This window comes from Chiloscyllium punctatum, chromosome 19 (assembly GCF_047496795.1).
Source record: "Chiloscyllium punctatum isolate Juve2018m chromosome 19, sChiPun1.3, whole genome shotgun sequence".
Taxonomy (NCBI): Eukaryota; Metazoa; Chordata; class Chondrichthyes; order Orectolobiformes; family Hemiscylliidae; genus Chiloscyllium; species Chiloscyllium punctatum.
Window position 1 is genome coordinate 46,946,035 of NC_092757.1, and position 20,983 is coordinate 46,967,017.

At 41.5% G+C, this 20,983-nt stretch overlaps 1 protein-coding gene across 1 annotated transcript in view; it reads right to left on the bottom strand.

The window, feature by feature from the left end:
• Positions 1-3,048: 3,048 nt before the first annotated feature.
• Positions 3,049-20,983, bottom strand: part of ankfy1 (ankyrin repeat and FYVE domain containing 1) — a 75,079-nt gene continuing 57,144 nt past the window's right edge. Inside the window, exons 16-25 of the mRNA XM_072589326.1 lie at positions 19,118-19,236; positions 18,185-18,341; positions 16,801-17,001; positions 14,845-15,021; positions 13,302-13,449; positions 11,541-11,631; positions 10,768-10,892; positions 9,127-9,273; positions 6,247-6,337; positions 3,049-4,810 (exon numbers count right to left, since the gene is read on the bottom strand). Of these exons, the coding sequence (XP_072445427.1) occupies positions 4,678-4,810; positions 6,247-6,337; positions 9,127-9,273; positions 10,768-10,892; positions 11,541-11,631; positions 13,302-13,449; positions 14,845-15,021; positions 16,801-17,001; positions 18,185-18,341; positions 19,118-19,236 (1,389 nt within the window). The 3' untranslated portion in view covers positions 3,049-4,677. The remainder of the gene's footprint in view (positions 4,811-6,246; positions 6,338-9,126; positions 9,274-10,767; positions 10,893-11,540; positions 11,632-13,301; positions 13,450-14,844; positions 15,022-16,800; positions 17,002-18,184; positions 18,342-19,117; positions 19,237-20,983) is intronic.

Here is a 20,983-nt window from a genome sequence, read left to right on the forward strand (position 1 = left end):
AACATGACAATCTTCCTTTGTGCCAGGGAGGACTCCAACCGGTGGAAGATAGTTCCTCTCCCTCCACCATCACTGCAATTTCCATCAACTCTAGTTTCGTTAAGCCTCCTTATTGCCATATTGGTCAAATGCACCTTGTTTAGGGCGGGCACTTTGACAAACCAATGCCTGGAGGTGAATGTTTAAACCAAGGCTATAATGAGGGGACCAAATGAGCAAGTTATGCTGGCTAATAGCACTACTCAGAACCTGAACAAAATTGAAGTCTGGTTAATTATAAAAATGAAACCGCTCTTTGTCAAATGCAGACACTGGGCTTGCATTTAAACTATCTGCTGTTTCTGGTCATGTGATAGTGTTAGTGTCAGCGTTATGTGAGCCAGGGAGGGAATTCTCCCTCCAAACTGAAATGTCCACATGGGGACTGATCAGTAGGTTGGTAGATTAATTAGACATCAGCACACTACTCTGATGCTCCAAATGAAGTCCATCCTGATAGAAAGGTTCTACAAGATGTAATTTGGATTGTGAAGGTTGTTAGAAAACACGGTCAGCGTTCTGTTACACTCACCGGGAACTACAGGAGAGCAGAAAGCATATCAAGAGTCCCTTGGTGCGTGTATGGAATGAGCTGCCAGAGGAAGTGGTGGAGCTGGTACAATTACAACATTGGATAGGTGTATATGAACAGGAAGGGGCCAAGTGCTGGTAAATGGGACTAGATTAATTTAAGATAACTGGTTGACATGGTTGGACCGAAGGGTCGGCTTCTGTGCTGCACATCTGACTCTAAGTGGTCCTTAAATGGAGATGCACCCAAAAGAATCAGAATTTGCTTTAGAATCTAAATCTCCATTCACCTTAAGATTACACTTGGGCGACACGGTGGCACAGTGGTTAGCACTGCTGCCTCACAGCACCAGAGACCTGGGTTCAATTCCCGCCTTAGGTGACTGACTGTGTGGAGTTTGCACATTCTCCCAGTGTCTGCGTGGGTTTCCTCCGGGTGCTCTGGTTTCCTCCCACAGTCCAAAGATGTGCAGGTCAGGTGAATTGGCCATGCTAAATTGCCCGCAGTGTTAGGTAAGGGGTAGATGTAGGGGTATGGGTGGGTTGCGCTTCGGCGGGGCGGTGTGGACTTGTTGGGCCGAAGGGCCTGTTTCCGCACTGTAAGTAATCTAAACGACCTGATGTGCAACCAGCAACCAATAGGAAAATACTCAATCTAAACACAGCAAGGCTGCACAAGCGCAATTTAGGTGAATGGTCTTGATTTGTTGCTAGTTGCGATTTCTATATACCAGGTTTCAGGTTTGACAACGCACTGCTTATCAGCCAAGAGAAGGCCATCCACTGATCCTAGCCTCAGAGATACCATCACAATCTGACAACCAGCCACGTGTGAGCTTCATACAGAATGTGCTTGGCCAGAAAGAAGAGTGCTTGCTCTTCTTGCACACATGCTGGAAATCTAAATCGCAGTCTCCATTATATCATGTGAAACTTCAAATACACAAGCTCCTACATCTGAGAGAGCTTATAAAAAAAGAACCACACACAGGCACTGAGTTTTACCATTGTATTGTAATGTCTATCAGTACAGCTGCATCCCTCACTGTGGCTGCCTAGGTACATGGTGGTTTCCAATACACTCATTTCACAGGGGCACAGGCAGCTGCCATTAAAGTAACACATCTCTGGCCTAAGCCTCATTTATGTGCGATTCACCTTTGGCGATTACAGACTTTAACCCTAGCAACTGTACAAGTGCACACAGTCAGAGCTGGTTACCAAAGAGAATGATATTGATAATCATTTTTCTAAAGCATCACTGCCAGCAATATCTTGGGTACTGTTCAATGACATTGCTGTACAGACTTACCTCACCTATACACTGTAAACATAAGTATACATACACCTTAAGACAATTCTGTGCAATAGGTTCAATGTTAGTGCAAAAACTTAGGTATCACTAAAACAATTTTTCTAATACTGAATAATGGATTAAATGGGGTTAAGGTCTGGAATGAATTTTAACCCATTGAGTGCTTGCTACTAAAACTAAACAGGTCTCACTAAATTAATTTGGTTTTTATTGGGAAGTTGAACTACAATTTTAGTCGTCATTTTGTTCAAAAAGCACTCCCTTGCCCTGTTCTAGAATCAATACCTGGATATCAGAAACAGCTCAATGGGTTAAAAATCACATTACACAGGAGCAGACTCAAATACAAGGGCACAGGCAACAGCGAGAGGAGATGGCATAAGATGTTGGTGCTTTTGGTGCAACTTGATTCACTGCAAGTTATTACAGGCCTCGGGGATTGTAATTAAAATCGGCCTGCTGGGGTAAAGGGGAATGAGGGAGTTGGCATAAAGCAGCCTGAAAACCACTTCCACTATGTACACCAATATTGGCTGAAGGATCACAGCCCTTTCAAGTTCACTTTAAAAAAGAACTGGAGACAAGCTGTTCTAATAAATCACAATTTAAAGAAAGCTTAACCTGACCATCTTCAATGGGACAGATGAAGAAAGAAATGCTGGCTGGAATTACATTTTAAAGACATTAAATACTTATTTAAAAAATATAGCGATACAAAAGGAGGAGATCTCTCTGCTATGAACCCCTTCACTTATTGTTTCTCAATGCTGTTAGTCAAAATATACGAACATTAATTGCTAAAGTGCAGGGCAAATTGGAAAAATGATCTACTTGAAGGCCAGTAGGTGTACAAAAACAGGATCTCTTACAATTCTTAAATGTCTACACTATCCAGGTTTTCTAAGAACTGAAAGTCTCTGGATTTATCTGCTGCTAAATCCCTGGTGGAAATAATGATTGGTGACTTGATGCTGTAAAGTCAACTCTAATGCTGCGTTCACAGTACCCGGATACACTGGTGCAGTCACAATATACATTTTAAAAAAAAAGGAGAATGGCTTGAAATCTGGCCCAGAGTGTGATTAAAAAATGTCCCTTTAGAATAAATCCACCAACATGACCACAAATGGCCTCTGACAACAGTTTTGGTTCAGAGCAGTAAATCACCGAAACACCTGAAAGTTTATTCAGATCTGCTTCATTACATTATTTAGCTCTGCTCACAAATGCACCAACATCAGAATACATGGAGAATGTGTTCTCAACAACTGCTGACCTCCAAGAATGGAAACTAGAACTCTTTCCAAAAAGGTTGGATTTAGCCTTCATCCCATTCACTGGAGCAGAAACAAGCAATAAACATACTCACAGCACAGAATTAGACAGTGGATGTAAATGCAGAATTTCAGCTGGTCACACATTCACTTGCAGCAACAGGCTTTACACCTGAACAGATCAATGCAATATAGCTGAACATTACCAAAATATCTTGAAGCATTATCTAGCACAGTACAAAATGCATAAAATACAGGAATTGGTAGTCTGAAAATATTTCACACAAATTTGACGACTGTCAAGTGGCAATCCTTAGAATAGTGCTTTAATCAGTGTGACAACACAAATTAGAACGGTGGTCCAAATTTAACCCTTTCCCCTTCAAGCAAGGTCAACTTACACAGCATAACCAAAAAGGCCTTCCTAGTCTATTTTAGACACACAGACCCTTGATGAAGGCACCCAGCACCAGCTAGTTAGAGAAGCAGCTCCAACCGGTTTTGGTTTTCCGGAGGGCCTGCAGTGAGCAGTAGCCGTCCCCTCCAGGATACTGTGAGACATTGGGACAATTTGCAAACTGAGTTAGTGCTGCATGTGCTGCTCCATATAATGGACATTCAGGCAAACTGAACTAAAACTGGGGAGGTTTATCAACCATTGTTAAGTACTGTTTGTACAGCAAGATTGCCAAAGGCTCTATGAAGATTTTTAAAACTTGTTCTCTCTCGTTCCAGTTTAAAAAGGAGACTATATTCAATCATGTACATGACCACACATTTGGTCTAAATAGGCAGCACTTCCCTTTTTAAATGCACAAACACATCTATTGGTAATAAAACATTGCTCTAGTGTTACTAAGTTTGTTCTTGCAGAGATGCAAACCAAGGATTTATACATTCAGCTGCTGTCATCTATGATCAGATGATCTATGCAGATCAGAAACTTGACAACCAAACAGACACAGTTACCAGGTAGAGTCTACACAAGAAAAAAAAACAGACAGGCAATTCCCTCAAGTTGTTACTTGCCTTCACCCCCAGCCCCAAACCAACTCGTTTATACTGTGTCACGCTTTGACATCTTTTACTGGATCAAGATGACATTGGACAATAACTATTGGGAATGGGAATGGGAAAAGTGTTATCTATAATCAATGAACTGGATTAAAAGAAAGTACGAGTGAGATCAGAAGCTGGAGAGTGTTAATATGAAAGGTCCTGAATATTTCTACCATACTACCCTAAATCAGAATAGGGTCAAACCCAACCTCAGCCATAAGCACCAGCAGTCAATTCTGATTGATTCACATGGCTATACATCCATCCATTCACGTCAGAGTCCATTAATATACTGGAGAATCAGACAGCATAATTTCAATCCGAGTAACGTAATGCAGTCCCTCAAGTGTTCGGGCTTCTCTTCAAAAAAGGTGCCAGTCCAATGCGAGTTCCCCACTGCTGGGAAGACGCTGTGTAGTGCTGCTAAAACACTAATTATAATGGCAACTCCAACAAGGACTAAGAAACCCCACCCAGGGTCAGCACATCAAAGCAAATGTCGCACACCCTCACAGGCTTGTTCAGATCAAACTTGATGATGGGAATTTCCTTTGTTGAGCACTTGTGACAGAGCAGTCGTCCACAATGGCGGCTGTGAGGACAGAGAGGACATTTATCAACACAGATCACAGTTCCTGGAAACACAGCAATGTTATTTCTCTCAATTACCCATACTCTGCCATTAAAAATTAGCAGAGTTGCATTTAACATTAACAGTATTTATTGAACAGAATAATTCACTTGTACTCAAAGTGAAACTGCAGATACTAGAGATCAGAAACAAAAGCAGAAATTACTGGAGAAACTGAGGCAGCATCTGTGGAAAGAGAAACGTTATTGTGCTGGAATAAGTCTGGAAAACAATAAGGGAACGTGCGAGGTTATGCACTTTGGTGGAAGAGGCAGCATAAACTATTTTCTAAATGGGGAAACATTTGGGAAATCTGAAGCATGAAGGGACTTAAGAGAATCTTCAACTATGTCTCCTAAGGTTAATATGCAGGTTCAGTCGCAATCAGGAAGGCAAATGGAATCTTAGCATTTATTTCACGAAGACTAGAATACAAGAGCAAGAATTTACTGCGGAGTCTGGGTAAGGGTCTGGTCAGACCACTTTTGCAATATTGAGTGTGGTTTTAGGGCACTGATTCTAGAAGGAGGATGTGCTGGTCTTGGAGGAGGTCAAGAGGTGGTTTACAAGAACAATTCGAGACAAAGGGCTTGACATGAGCAGCCTTGAGGACACTGGCTCTGTCCTCAATCGAGTTAAGAAGGATGAGAGGGAAATCTCATTGAAACTTACTGAATACGGAGTGCCTGGATAACTGGACTTCGAGAAGATGGTTTCACGACAGGAGAGGCTAGCACCAGAAGGCACAGACTCAGTGAAGGTACAACCCTTCAGAACAGAGGAGGAATTTCTTCAGCCAAAGGGACAAGGCAAGAGAACAGGGTTAAGAAACACAGCAGCTACAATTGAATGGTAAAGCAGACTCGGTGGGCCGAATGGCCTAATTCTGCCCCTCCATCTTATGGAGCATCTTGCCACAGATACCCCCAGATCTGCTGAGTTTCTCCTGCAATTTGTTTTTTTTAAAAAGCCTGTTAACAGCTAATTAAATAAACGGGGGGGGGGGGGGGGGGGGAAAGAGCACAGGGTAGAACATGACAACTGGTTGGGGTTTAACCTGAGGGTCACCATGCCTCTGTCAAGAGGAAGAGATGTTTGGGGGAAATTGCCCCTTGAAAATAACCTCAGCCAGTGTGGGAATCGAACCTACACTGTTAGCATCATTCTGTATTGCAAAACAGCCTCCCAGCCAACTGAGGAAATCAATCTCCATTATTTGGGGGTTAATGCATCTTTAAAAAAGAAAATTCAGTTTAAACATGAGGTTTTTCATTTTAAAAAAAAAGGATGCAAAACATATTGGTCAAGGGCAACTAAGGATAGGCAACAAGTGCTGGCCCAGTTAGCAACACCCACATCCTACCAGTGATTTTAAAAAAAAGTCATGGGTAACTCACCAATGATGTTTTCGCATGGTAACTCCAAACTTGGAAATACACTCAAAGCAATTCGAGCCCTCACACCATGGCGGCTCCTTGGACAGCATGTCTGAAAACAGCAACAATTAAATATTTTGGAAGTTGTCAGATAATTTTTATGTCTCCATCTCTTTTCCCAGAAATAAAATGCACTGAACACAAAATTGTTTCCATGCCGTATCAGATTCTCAGGATGCAGTGATTCATTGACGAAAGAAATCTCCAGCCTCCTTTCAGAGGGCAATGAGCAAGGAAGTTAAAATCATGGCTAAGTCACGACACACACACACACACACACACACACACACACACACACACACACAGGAATAGCATACAAACACTAAAGAGGCTTGAGCCTTCAGACAAAATGACAGGAAGAAAGTGGAGTCCTATTGAAAAGGGATAAGGGACATACTGCAAGGTGTTATCAAAAGCCCAGCATTCCATTGCACATATAAACAGAGTCTGATTAAACAAAGACTGCAGAATACAGAGTTTAAACAATCAGTGTTTCCTTCACATATCGGTGAAAAAAAAAATTTATATATGACCTTACATGAACAGTTTGAGCGATATAGTTGAATAACTGAAAAGATAGTGGAGATATTAGTAGTGACCTTCCAGGAATCACTGGTGTCAGGGAGGGTAACAGAGGACTGGAAAATCACTAATGTAATCTCACTGTTTAAAAAAGGGATTAAGGCATAAAACAGGAAGTTACAGGCCAACTAGCCTGACCTCGATTATTGGTAAGATTTGGAAGCTCATTGTGAAGGATGAGATTTCTCAATACTTAGGACTGCATGGTAAAGTAGGGTAGAGTCAGCATGGTTTCATCAAGGGGAGGTCGTGCCTGACAAATCAGTTCGAATTTTTTGAGGTGATAACAAGGAGAGCCAATGGAGGTTATCTGCTTGGATTTCCAGAAGGCCTCTGACAACATGTGGCACAGGAGGAGTCGGAGTAAGATAAGGTCCCATGGTGTCAGAGGCAAGCTACTGGCACGGATAGAAGCTTGGCTGTCTGGCAGAGAGTGGGGATAAAAGGGTCCTTCTCACGATGGCAGCCGGTGACTAGTGGTGTTCCACAAGGGCCAGCATTGGGACCACAGGTTTTCACTTTATACATTCATGATCGAGGTGAAGGCACTGAAGGCATTCTGGCTAAACTTGCAGATGACACAAAGATAGGTGGAGGGGCAGGTGGCATTGAGGCGGCAAAGGTGCTGTAGTGGTGTTTGGACAGCTTAGGAGAATGGGCAAAGGAAGTGGCAGATGGAAAAAATGTGGGAAAAGGAGATCATGCACTTTTGGTAGGAGGAAGAAAGGCATGGACTATTTTCTAAATGGGGAGAAAATTCAGAATCTGAATCGCAAAAGGAATTGGAGTCCTATTTCAAGATTCTCAAGATAAAGTTGCAGGTTGAGTCAGTAGCTGGGAAGGTAAATACAAATGTTGGTATTTATTTTGAGGGGACTAGAATATAAAAACATGGATGTCATTGCGGCTTTCAAAGATTCTGATCAGACCACATTTGGAGTATTGAGCAATCTTGGGCCCCATACCTCAGGAAGGATGTACTGGGCCTGGAGCAAGTGCAGAGGAGGCTTATGAGAGCGATCCCAGAAACGAAAGGCTTATCATATGAGGAATGTTGGAGGACTCTGGGTCTGTCCTTGAAGGCGTTTAGAAGGATTGGGGGGGGGGGGGGGGGGGGGGGGGGGTGGAGGAGAAAGAGATTGGATTGAAACTTACAAAATACTGAACAGAGAGGACCATGGGAAGAGGAGACTAGGACCCAGAGGGCACAGCTTTAAAGTAAAGGGAAGACCTTTTAGAATGGAGATAAAAGGAAAACTTCCACCAGAAAATGGTGAATCTGTAGAATTCATTGCCACAGAAGGCTGTGGAGGCCAGGTCATTGAGTATACTTAAAACAGAGATTCTTGATTGTTAAGGGGTAATCGAAGGTTACAGGAGCAAGCAGGAAAATGGGTTTGAGACACTTATCAGCCATGACTGAATGGTGGAGCAGACACATTGGGCTGAATGACCTAACTTCTGCTCCTATGTCTTTTGATCAGTTGTGACATCAACAACTCCCTCCCTAAAAGGCAACACTGTCAGAACTAAGGAAAAATTGCATTTTAAAGAAAATTAAGTTTAAACACTTGCATTTTATACATCCTAAAACAAAAAACAGTGGTCAACTGAGGTTCCTGCGCTTAATTTTGGAGCAGAAATTCAGTTTGAGCTAGGCAAGTATTACACTGTCTTACAAAGCTAGAAAAATTTACCCAAAGACCTGAATCACAGTTTATAGAGTCAGAAGTCATCAAACCATACAGCAAAGGAACAGACCCTGCGGTCTAACTCGTCCACACCAACCACACTTCCCAAATTGGACCTCGTCCCATTTGCCAGCATTTAGCCCACATCCCTCCAAACCCTTGCTATTCAGCTGCCCATCAGGATGTCTTTTCAGTGTTGTAATTATACCCACCTCCACCATTTCCTCTGGCAGCTCGTCCCATACACATACCACCAACTGCATGAAAAGTTACCTTTTCATGTTACCATCTCACTGTAAGTCTTCAGTTTTGACTCTCCCACCATGATAAAGAATAGAATATTGCTTTCACCTCCTGTTAATAAACGATTCATGTTTGATGACAACTATTTCAGATGCCAATTGCAATACTGGAATTTAAACACTTCATGTATTGGTAACTAAGTGACTCTCCATTCAAGTACTAAACAAAACATTTGTAAGGGATTGCATGTGTTAAAGGGCAGCTTATTAATTTTTGTTACTGTAAAGGGACCTGGTGAATAAATTGTGATGATTTTAAACATTACCTAGAAGCCTGAAGAGCAGCTGTTTGGTAGCCACCTGGTAATTAAAGATGTTGGTCCCTTGATTGTTGTTGACCCCCAGACGTGCTCCAGCTCGAACAATGGCCCGACACAGGTTGGCATTGCCCTTCATGTAAGCCAAAAGCAGGACTGCCAGCAAGACAGGTCACATGTTAAACCAGAAATACTGACAACACACTGCACTACACAAACTCAGAAGCGCAATTTCTATTAATTCAAACATTACCTTTAGCTTGAGTTTTAATGCAAGGAGTACAACAGTCAACATTTGACCCAACTTCTACCATTTCAACAGATCAGCATCTCATTCCACATCATGTAATGCTTAGATTGTTTTAATGAGCTCTCAGACACTTGTGACTTTAGGAGAGGGGACTGCTTCACAGGCAGCAGTTAATGCAAATAATTAACTATTTGTGAAACAGAGCTTCTGCTCATCATTTTTTAAAAAATTCTTCAATGAGATGTAGAAATCACTGGTAATCAGTTAGTTCTCACCCATCCTTAATTGCCACTTGAACGGAGTGGCTTGCCAGGCCATGTCAGTGGGCATCTAAAGAGTCAACCATGTTATTGTGGATCCAGAGTCACTGATCGGTTAACAACCTCAGATTTCCTCCCTAAAAAGGCCATTAGTGAATAAGATGGATTTCTTAAAGATAAAAGAAAAATTCAACATCTCAGATTTTATAAAATGGAACTTAAATTCCACCAGCTGTCATTGAGAGATTTGAACCCCCCAGAGCATTACTAGTCCAGTGACATTACCATGCTCCTCTGGGATTATTGCTGCTTTCCTTTAGGCTAGGCTAAGGAAATTCAAAAATTAAAAATAATTAAAATCTAAGACCAACAGGTAATGTTTTAAGAAACAGAGCTGCTGCTCAACAGCCCCAATAATCTATTCCTGTTTCGATTTCATGGGATTACCTGCACATCTCACACTCAGATTGCATAAAACAAACATGAGACAAATCCACACCAGTGAAACACGTACAGCATCATATTGCTAGTGTATCAGCTGAAAGATAGGCAGGTGAGACGTGCAAAATATAACACTACACTGGGGATATGGTCACTGAATCTGGTATGGGAGGCACTGACCCAAAAAAAAAAAAAAATCACTAGATGGTGCTCACTCCATTCTGTCTCTCCCCAAGTTCACGTCACCTCCAGTACATGTTCCAACATTTGCCTAGTTATACAACAGCATTTTACAGCTGTGGTTTAAGGATTCTTCCAAATTCTAACCGTTTCATCCTGCACGGATGCAGATCATACTCTTCTTGGCATACTGAACAGATTTGGAGTCTTCCTATGTAGTCACTATCTGCAATAAGAGGATTAAATGTGTGGTTTCCACCTCCTGGATATCTTCGCACTAAAATCCCAGTGTAGTTCTGCTCCATATTGAGAAGCATGCATCTGAGACCAGCCAGTACAATTCATAATTCGTTAATTTTGGATTATCAGGGGAAAATTAAAATCGGAGTGGTGTCAAGTTGTCTCAAGTAGCAATAACCACAGACTTGAAAAATAATGTCGTAAGCACTATACGCAATAGATTTTTAAATACTACTACACTTCTGAGGAGCTGATTTTGCCAATCAATTGAACACTTACCTGTGTTGCCTTCAGAATCTGGCTTATCCAATGGGTAGTCAGGCATACATTCCAAGAAAAGTTCAAAGATGGTCGCTGCATTTTCCTTCCCATAATGTCCCAAGACATGCATAGGTGACTGCCCCCTATGAACAGGGCAAACGAACAATCAGAATATCACCAACCATCGCTGATTTGAGTCTAGGTACAGAAACAAGCAGCCTTTATGTTAGCATTAGCCTCTGAGCATTCATTGCAGGCAATGATTCGGTGGAACATTTGTTTGCTGTTTAATTGGATCAAAAACCTTAAAAAAGTGAAGTGAAAACTGGCTCATCACTAATACCAACTGTAATTCCAAAAAGTTAGTGTATTCATTTCAATCTCTCTTCATAGGGCGGCACAGTGGTCAGCACTGCTGCCTCAGCGCCAGAGACCCGGGTTCAATTCCCGCCTCAGGCGACTGACTGTGTGGAGTTTGCACATTCTCCCCGTGTCTGCGTGGGTTTCCTCCCACAGTCAAAGATGTGCAGGTCAGGTGAATTGGCCATGCTAAATTGCCCGTAGTGTTAGGTAAGGGGTAAATGTAGGGGTATGGGTGGGTTGCGCTTCAGCGGGGCGGTGTGGACTTGTTGGGCCAAAGGGCCTGTTTACACACTAAGTAATCTAATCTAATAAATCAGGCAACATACCCTTATTAGTCATTGGAGCACCACACACATTTTCTACACAGACACACTGAACTGGAAACTTTAGATCTCATATAAGCTTCCTTCAGTCTTGGACGGTCATACCTCAGATTGAAGACTTCAGCATCAACACTACATTCGGTTAGAAGGACACGCACGACGTTCAGGCGGCCGTGCATAACTGCCAAGTGAAGAGCTGCCAAAACGACAGTTAAAAGATCAGTGATTCATTTCGGCTAACAGAAAACAGATACACCAAGATGTTGCTCAGCCTATGTTGCGGTTGGTGTGTAAATAAAACCCAAATTGTGAATATGGTTCTTTGAGTATTCCAGAGATAGTGTTTCACTTCTTTCTCCACCCCCCCAATCCACACCTGACCAGATTTTAAATCCTATATAACAATTGATACAAATGAATGATTGAACACAAAAGCAAAACATTGAACAGCACCAGAGTCACAGATCAGTTATCCAAGTCATACTAGCTTGTCTGTACCAAATTCAGTAACTTCAAAGCTAGCTTCCTTAGTTAACGGTAAGCAAACAAGAGTTGGTGTGGGGGGTGGGGCAGGGACGGGGGCATAACAAATCTGGCAGTGACTTAAACTGGACCAGAAACCACAGAAGAGACATCCTCTCTCCCTCTCTCCCTCTCCAGACCCTGCCAGACCAGCCGAACTTTTTCCTCGCTTTGTTTTTGGTATGTCAGATTTCCAGCATTCAGGACTCTGTGTTAAGACATAGCAGCATTGATCTACAGGGAAGGAAGGGAGCTTTTACTTTACTCTTGAGATATATTCCATTCTCTTACAATGGTCCTCATTCTGTCGAGCACCATATCTCACCGACAGCCAGCAAAAAAAAAGTGATAATTTTAAAATCTGTTCATGTTGCAGCAAAAAGTAATTGTACAAGTCTGACTGAATCGTAAGCCAAGGATAACTACCTTTGGTTCAGACTCTACAAAAAGCGATTTTAGTCAACCTGCTCAGATGTATTACAAAACACCTTTGCAGCAGGTGGGAGTTGAACTCAGGAGGGAGGGATAAGGGCACTGTGCTGCAAGGATCCCAAAAGACTCCGCGTTTCCCCTCAAATACAGATCAGCTGTTGCCGGGGAACACTTTGGTTTTGGGTCCACTGATAATCAGCTCACTATCAACATCCTGACTAATGTGACACCAACCTCAGACTCTCATTTTACATATCTTAATTCAGCAGCACTCTCCATGATCCTCTATTCATTTACTCTTATAGATCTACCATTTAGAATCGCAAATGCTCTTTATCTGCTCCATACACAGCACCATATCCAACCTCCAAGGCTGACTATTCGAGGTCCAAGCTCAGCTGTCAAAGGTGTTATGGAAATCAACCACTTACATGGCCCTGGCCTCACATTATTGAAGGCAAGGGTTAAATAACAAAATGCTCCCAGATTGAAATACCCAAAAATGAGGCCAACTGTGGGCAAATGGATAAGGTTACAAAACATGTATTATGGAGACAGCCATTATGCAAAAGATATCTTCCTTCTTAGTCCATTTCTGTCCTCATGAATCCTCAATTCAATTGCTTAACTGGCAGCTAAGCCTTTAGCTGAATACGTACCAAGTTCTGGAACTGCATATTGTAATTTCTGCAATATATCTAATCAAATAATGTCTTGCCCAGACTGTTCCTAAAATTGCCTTCTCTGGCTATAGTGTAAAATTCAAACTTCCTAGATGATGTCTTGTGATGTCTTGCATTAAAAAAGGTCATAAAAAGTTTCTTATGGTGCAGTTCAGAAAGTGGTTTCAAAAAGCATGTTTAACAAGGAGTGGTCGCAGCTGTTTAGTCATTTCATGCAAAAATCTCCTACCGTTGTTCCCATTCTCATCAACAGCAGAAAATTCCACACCATTCTCCAGAAGTACCGAACAGATAGTTGGCAGGTCCTGTTGAGCTGCCAGATGGAGAGCATTCTGACGGTGTTTTGTAAGCTCATTCACCTTGGCCCCTGCAAGCAGCTGAAACACAGGAAATACTCACTGGGGTAATATGGATCACAAAAAGCTGAAAATGTGTTGCTGGAAAAGCGCAGGTCAGGCAGCATCCAAGGAGCAGGAGAATCAATGTTTTGTTGATTCACCCGAAACGTTGATTCTCCTGCTCCTTGGATGGTGCCTGACCTGCTGCGCTTTTCCAGCAACACATTTTCAGCTCTGATCTCCAGCATCTGCAGTCCTCACTTTCTCCACAAACAATCAAAACTAAACAGCACTTTCATTTGACAGCAGCAAGACAAAAAAAAAGGGAAAAACTAAAGCAAGTTACATAAAGCTTAACAGAAAACAGGGATATATAATTGAGGAATAAAAACCTAGCAACGTAAAGCATCTCTGACAGGAGTAATTTGTTTTGGAGTCTTGGACCACATGGTATAATCATCAATAGGTTTAGTGCAACACAAAACAAGAATGAGTTGTAACGTACAGATAATCTAAGCTCATCTATGTCAAAGGCTTACACTCTCAGTTTGCAGAGTTCAAACATTACATTGACAGGGATAGGACAAGGAATAGGCAGGAGAAACGGAATAACGGAGACCGTATAAGCAAAATGTTTCCAAAGACTCATTTGCAAGAATGGTGTGAAACCTCAATTTATTCATGGTGACAAAACAAATACTAGAATATAAATCAGGGCACAGAACTATCATGGTCTTGCAGCCAGCAACAAAATAAGCTTAAAATGATTCTTTACTTTATAGCTTCTATTCCTATGCAATATCTAATAAAAATGGCCATTTACATTTGCATGACTTTCTTAGATTCAATCCAACTGTTACAAAGGTGCACAGTCAAGCATTGACCAAGGTTCTACAAAAGTTTACTATAACAACTTCAGTACTTTTCAATGCATTGCATCTACAAATAAAACTCGATATAGTTGGTTTATCTCTGGTGCCAGTTTTAACCATGATATTGGTATCTTCACCTCTCCAGCTCCTTTTGCTGTCTCATTCAGCCGCACTCCGCAAACAACACATTGCCTCCTTGATTCCTGCTACGTGCACCATGTATTAGAGTTTGACTGGTCGAGTCAGAGTCTTGGAATTATAAGACTGCCCTCATGCCACTAGAGGGACGGCGAGGGGGAGGGAGAGACCCCCACCCCTTGCCACCTCAGCAATTCAGTCTCTACTCTAGCAAAGTTAAACAATTGCAGGTCATCTTCAGACTTATTCCACTATCAGCAATGCTCTCTCAATTGGTCTGGTCTAAAGGAGGTCTTAGCCCCAAACCTTAAACATTGCTGCAAAGTTCATTACCTTATTCTACCATAATATTTGAGTTACAGTACATCAGGGGAAGGCAATAAGCACTTCTAGAAATCTCAGTGTACCATCACATTGTGCTTACCAGATTACGGACTATTATCTCAGAGCCCGCTTGTACTGCAAGGTGCAGTGGTGTAAGCTTGGATGCATCCTGCACTCGGGAGTTCACGTTAGCCTGCACGCTAATCAGGAATAGCACACTCTCAATGTCAGAGTTCTGTACAGCAATGTGAAGAAAGTTTCGTCCCTTGTTATCAACCTGTTAGCAGGGAGATCAGAATTGCACACATTATTCCAATAGTGGTCTAACCAATGTCCTGTACAGGCCCATATACCCATCCAGATGCCTTTTTTAAAAATGTTGTAATTGTACCAGCCTCCACCACTTCCTCTGGTCACTCAATCCATACATGCACCCCCCTGTGTGAAAATGTTGTCCCTTTAGGTCCCTTCTAAAATATTCCTCCCCTCATCCTAAACCAATGCCCTCCAGTTTTTGATTCCCCTACCCCAGAGAAAAAGACCCTGGCTATTTACCCTATCATGTCCCTAATGATTTTATAAAGAGCCTCCCATGTTTAAGGGAAAATAGCTCCAGTCTACTCAGCCTTCTAGCTCAAACCCTCCAATCCTAACGACATCCTTGTACATCTTTTCTGAACCCTTTCAAATTTCACAACATTCTTCCAAAGCAGGGAAATCAGAATTGCACACATTATTCCAATAGTGCAACATGTCCTCATTTCCTATACTCAATGCACTGACCAATAAAGGTAAGCATACCAAATGCCTTCTTCATTCTCCTGTCGACCTGTGACTCCATTTTCAAGGAGCTGAGCCTGCACTCCAAGGTTGCTTTGTTCAGCAACACTCCTGGGAGTGTTGCTGAACAAGGTGTGAAAAGTCCTATCCTGATTTGCCTTTCCAAAATGCAGCATCTCACATTTGTCTAAATTAAAGCCCATGCGCCACTCAATACATTAAAGTTCTAAGTGACTTAAACTTATCAAGTTAAGGCTACTGTGTGCTTAATCTTGGAATTTATAAGTAAAATCATTTGGTTTGTCGTCTTTTAAATTTGTTTTGTTAATAATTTTTTGTTAAAACAATATCTGCAACATTGCATGCTCACATTCCAGTGACAGACTAATCCATTAGAATGAAAATGAACCTAAACAGGATTTATTAAGTGAGGTTTCCATCTGGGATTTCACTGGTCTTAGAAGATCAGTTAGAATCAACACAAAAACAACACAGTTGATCTTTGAACAGAACGTTATAAAAGGATACCAAGCCGAGGCCATGCACCTTCTCCCTTGCTCATCCTTTTGCTTCCTTTCCCTGCATATACTTATCCAGCTTCTTATTAAATGCATCTATTCTATTCACTTTCAGTACTGGTAGGGATTGAATTGAAGTTAGACAAAGTAAAGAGGTATTCCTGCTGAATTCCTCATTTGATACTCTGGGGGCTACAATACACTGATTGTCAATGGATTTATTCTTCCCCACACTTCAGGGAACAGAATCTAAAATATTCACAAAATCTCTCATTCCAGGAGAACATTTTAGAAACACAGTCTCTATTCCAACTACTCATGTCAGTCCAGGCTACCAACTGTGTGTCAAACTACAACACATTTAAGGGCAGTTTCCAGTACAGAACCTGATGTCAGTCAAAGACACCTATTCAGGGAACCCAGCTGATTCAAACATAGGTTAGAGAGATTAAAGTACCGTGCTAATATACAATCATATCCACATTCACTTTTAAAATCATAGCTGCGTCAAATGTAGTATTTTTACTACCTAGCTAGAAATAACTAGCTTAGAGAGATAACAGCATCAAGCAGCAAGCTGAATAATTTTAAAATATGCAAGCTGATCTTTTTCAGTTTGGACCTAGTTATTCCAAGTTTCCAACTCAGACCTCAACACTCAGTAACCCTGCAGCCGCCAGACCAGTCAACTTCTTTCAATCAAAATGTGAAATACCACAAATCAAAAAAAAATGTAGTGTGGTAAATGTCACTCTTGCCTGTTCAGCTGCCCCTGGCTCCCGTTTGAGGATAGACTCTGCGGCCTTGTTGTTCTTGTAGGTCATAGCACAGGCAAATGGCGTGAGACCCTGCCGATCCCTTACATTTAACCGGATATCAGGATGAGAGATCAGAAGCTGAATGATTACACTGTGCTGGTTGCTAATAGCAACATGGATCGGAGTCCTTCCCTCAGCATCCTTGAAAATTTAAAAAAGGAAAGCTTGTTATCTGACCATAATTGGTCAAAGGCATTAACACTAAGATTAACATTCACAATATGATCTGCTCTACCAACTTTATATAACCTACCAGGTTGCAACATTAAGACATATTATACAACAGAAATTCTACTGTTGATTCCTGTTGATACTTAATTTATGGGCAAGTAAAATATTCAGGATCAGGGTAAAGTAGTTTCTGAAACTAACCAAGTTAGCATTGTGTCTTTTCGAAAACAATGTCTAATGTCGGCAATTCTTTAGTTGCCACCTGTTACGTTGCTCAAGCAGCCATTTGAATAAGAGTTGGGAAAGCGACCATCAGCAACACAACATTAAAACCCAGTTAGGAGGGGGACACAAACAACTCAAGTATCATTTTGGTGAATGTCATATTGCTAAAAATTCAGAGCCCAGAAAGTGCTGGAACAGACTCTAGTCAGACAGCTTCTGTGGAGAAGAACAAAGTTAATGTTTCAGGTTGCTGACCTTTCACCAGAACTAGAAATTGCAACGAAAGGTCATTGATATGAAACATGAACATAATCTCTCCACTGACAGAAATGAAACTTCACTTAGTTCAGAACTCCATTGCATCTTTACCTGGCTGCGCAGGCACACTCACCCACTCTGCAAAGGAATCAGCAGTAGTCTCTTTAGCCCAGGTACCTAACACTAATTTATGCTGAATAATCCTTCAGGTTTCTGTGTATTTCTGTTATAAGAGGTCACCTTTAACTCAATGTGCTTTTTCATCAGAATTTGGACAACAGATATTTCTAAAAAAGATGCAATTCAGGGCTTGAGGCACAATAATTTCAACCGTCAATGTAAAAATGAGAGCACTTGGTTCGAGTTGTATTCAGAAACAAATAAGCATCAGTCTTCTGTTACTTTCTCATTCCATTCTTCACATTTCCCCCATTTTCTGTGACCAGTACCCTTTAATAATCTTTCCCGAAACCACAGTTTTATACAAGGAAAAGGTCAAAATACTTCAGGGCGATTCATCCATTGCTTAAAAGTGGGTCATCGCAGCAATAGTGCAAGGACAGAGACAGTAAAATTTCTTTTATGGTTAAACCTAGCTCAGCATGCCCAGTAAGTACAACCAGCCACAATATGTTGGAATTGAATAGTCTCTCGTATACAAATCACTGACCTGCGTATTTACATTGGCACCAAACTCCAGAAGGCACTGCACTATTTCTTCAAGGCCCCAGCTTGCTGCCATGTGTAACGGTGTCTGTCCATCATGTGCCTCCTCATCACCTTCACCATTGGGACCTGGTCGCCTTGGACTGTTTCCATCACACCCGCTGGAAGTGAAACAGAAAGTTGTTATGGCTCTACAGGTCTATCCACTGACTCGAGTGTTATGGCTAAGCTTTCTAATTGATTTAGCAGTGAAAAAATACTGAATCATTCTTCCTCATCCACAGGGATCAATATCTAGCCATCAAATGCGCATTATTTGCACCACATTTTGAAATATCATGGCGTTATTGGATTTTATTTAAATTGTAAAAACCTTGTACAATTTGCAGGATTTTTTTTAAAAAAAAGTACAGTTCCAGAATCGGACACGGATATTTAAACAGTTGTTTGAGCCTGTTTTCAGGAACTCTAGACCGTCTGCCCTTTTGTCTTAATCTTCAGAAGAGAAGCTCATTCACAAAACACAACACGAGGGAGGGGGTCAGGGTTAACTCATTGCTCTCATTTACAGATCATGAACACCAGTTATCAGAAATTCCCAAAAAAATGAAAGCAAAGGCTACGTCACTAACCATTCTGTCAAAGTGACCAACTTCAAAACAATGAATTTACTCAAGAAACATCTGAACAGCTGGTGTGCACAGTACCTTCCCTCCCAATGTTACAAGCTGGATGGCTCAGAGAATCGGAGAAGTCACTAATAATCAGAAAACTTAAGGACTTATAACATTTGGAATGACTAGTTGGAATTTTATTTTATGCTTTGCTTCAAAAAATTTATTCTACAAAAGTAGACCGTTAGGAAGAGATCTGAAGGACTATATTGCAGTTTTGTAAATAATAATTAATACAGCAGTTTTAACATCACAATCTACACCTGCGAATAAGGAAGCAGCCAGAGTTTTCATTATTTTCATCAATAGCACGATGTAACAGAGTCTGCAGACATCCCCCAGGTCCAGGACCCCAACATGTTGCATCACAGCCATGTCTGACCTGAAATTAAACAGAGGTTCCAGTTAAAAGTGAAGTTTGCCTTGTTGGAATAGGAGTAGACTAATTAGTCCCTCAAGCTCCTTCACTATTAAAGGAGCTGATAACTGATATATCCATCTTTGCTTTGTATCCTTTAACACCTTCGTTTTTATTCATCAACCAATCATTTTTAAAAATAATTGATCCAGCACCAATTGCCTTTTGACCAAGAGCATTCTGAAGGTTCTCTGAAGAACCACTTCCAGGCTTCACTCCTTAAGGATTGCTTCTATAAACCCTAGTGCTCAACTTAACTAGCAAAAATGGCTTCTCCCCTTCTACCCTCCCACTTCTGCTTGAAGTTGTGTTCCAATAAGAAACTTTATATAGACAAAATGTCAGATTGTGTTTTTCTCAGAGGCCAGTGCAAATGCAGTGTTATGGTGCAGCTTGATCCAACCACAAGTCAGGATTTGGTCATTACAGCTTTGAGATCAGTTCAAGCTGCTCATCTGGAACTTGGTGAAATGCCACTTGGAAGTTTAGGTAGATCACAGAGTCAGATTCACTCAGCATGGAAACAGACTCTTTGGTCCAGTCCAAGCTGAACATAATCCTAAACTAAACTCACCCTGTCTGTGTCTGGCCCCATATTCTCCAAACCTTACCTATTCACGCACTTACCCAAATGTCTTTTAAACACTGGAATTGTACCTGCATCCACACTTCCCCAGGAAATTCAGTCCATATGCAAACTACCTTCTGTAAAATATTTGCCCCTCATGTCTTTAAATCTTTCTCCTCTCACCTTAAAAATATGCCCTTTAGTCTTGAAATCCCCCATCCTTGGGAAGAGGCACCTACCATTAACCCTATCTACACCTCAGTTTTGTAAATCTCTAAAAAGATCACCTCACAATCTCCTGTGCTCTAGTAAACAAGGTGCCAGCATCTCTTTTATAGCTCAAACATTCCATACCTGGCAACATCCTGGTAAATCTTTTCTGAATCCTCACCAGCTTAATAATATCCGTCCTATGACAGGGTGACCAGAATTGGACACAGTACTCCAGAAGAGGCCTTACCAATGTCCTAAACAACCTCAACATGACTTCCCAACTCCTATGCTCAAAAGGACAGAGCAATCAAGACAAGATGTGGAGGAGCCAGTGTTGGACTGGGGTGTACAAAGCTCAAAATCACAACACCAAAGTTATAGTCCAACAGGTTTATTTGGAAGTACTAGCTTTCAGAGCACTGCTCCTTCAGAGTCAGGAGTGTAGCACTGGAAAAGCACAGCAGGTCAGGCAGCATCCGAAGAGCAGGAGAATCGATGTTTCAGGCATAAGCCCTTCAAAGCAGTCCTCACTTTCTCCTCCGCCAGGTAGTTCACACCTTTTTAGCCACTCTAAATGTGACACAAACTTCAAAGAATTATGTACCTGAACCCCTAGGCCCCTCTGTTCTACAATACCATCCAAGGTCCTACATCAATTGTGCAAGTCTTGTCCTTATCTATTGTACAAAAACGCAATACCTCACATTTGTCCAAATTGAACTCCTCCTGCCATTATTCAGCCCTTGACCCACTTGATCAAGATCCTTTTGTAATCTTAAAACATTCTTCACTGTCTATTATGCCACCAAACATACTAGCCATGCCTATATTTCATAGTTTACCATTTATATAAAATGATTCAAAGAGGACCCAGAACCAATCCTGTGGAACACTGCTCATGACAGACCTCCAGTCCAAAAAACAACCCTC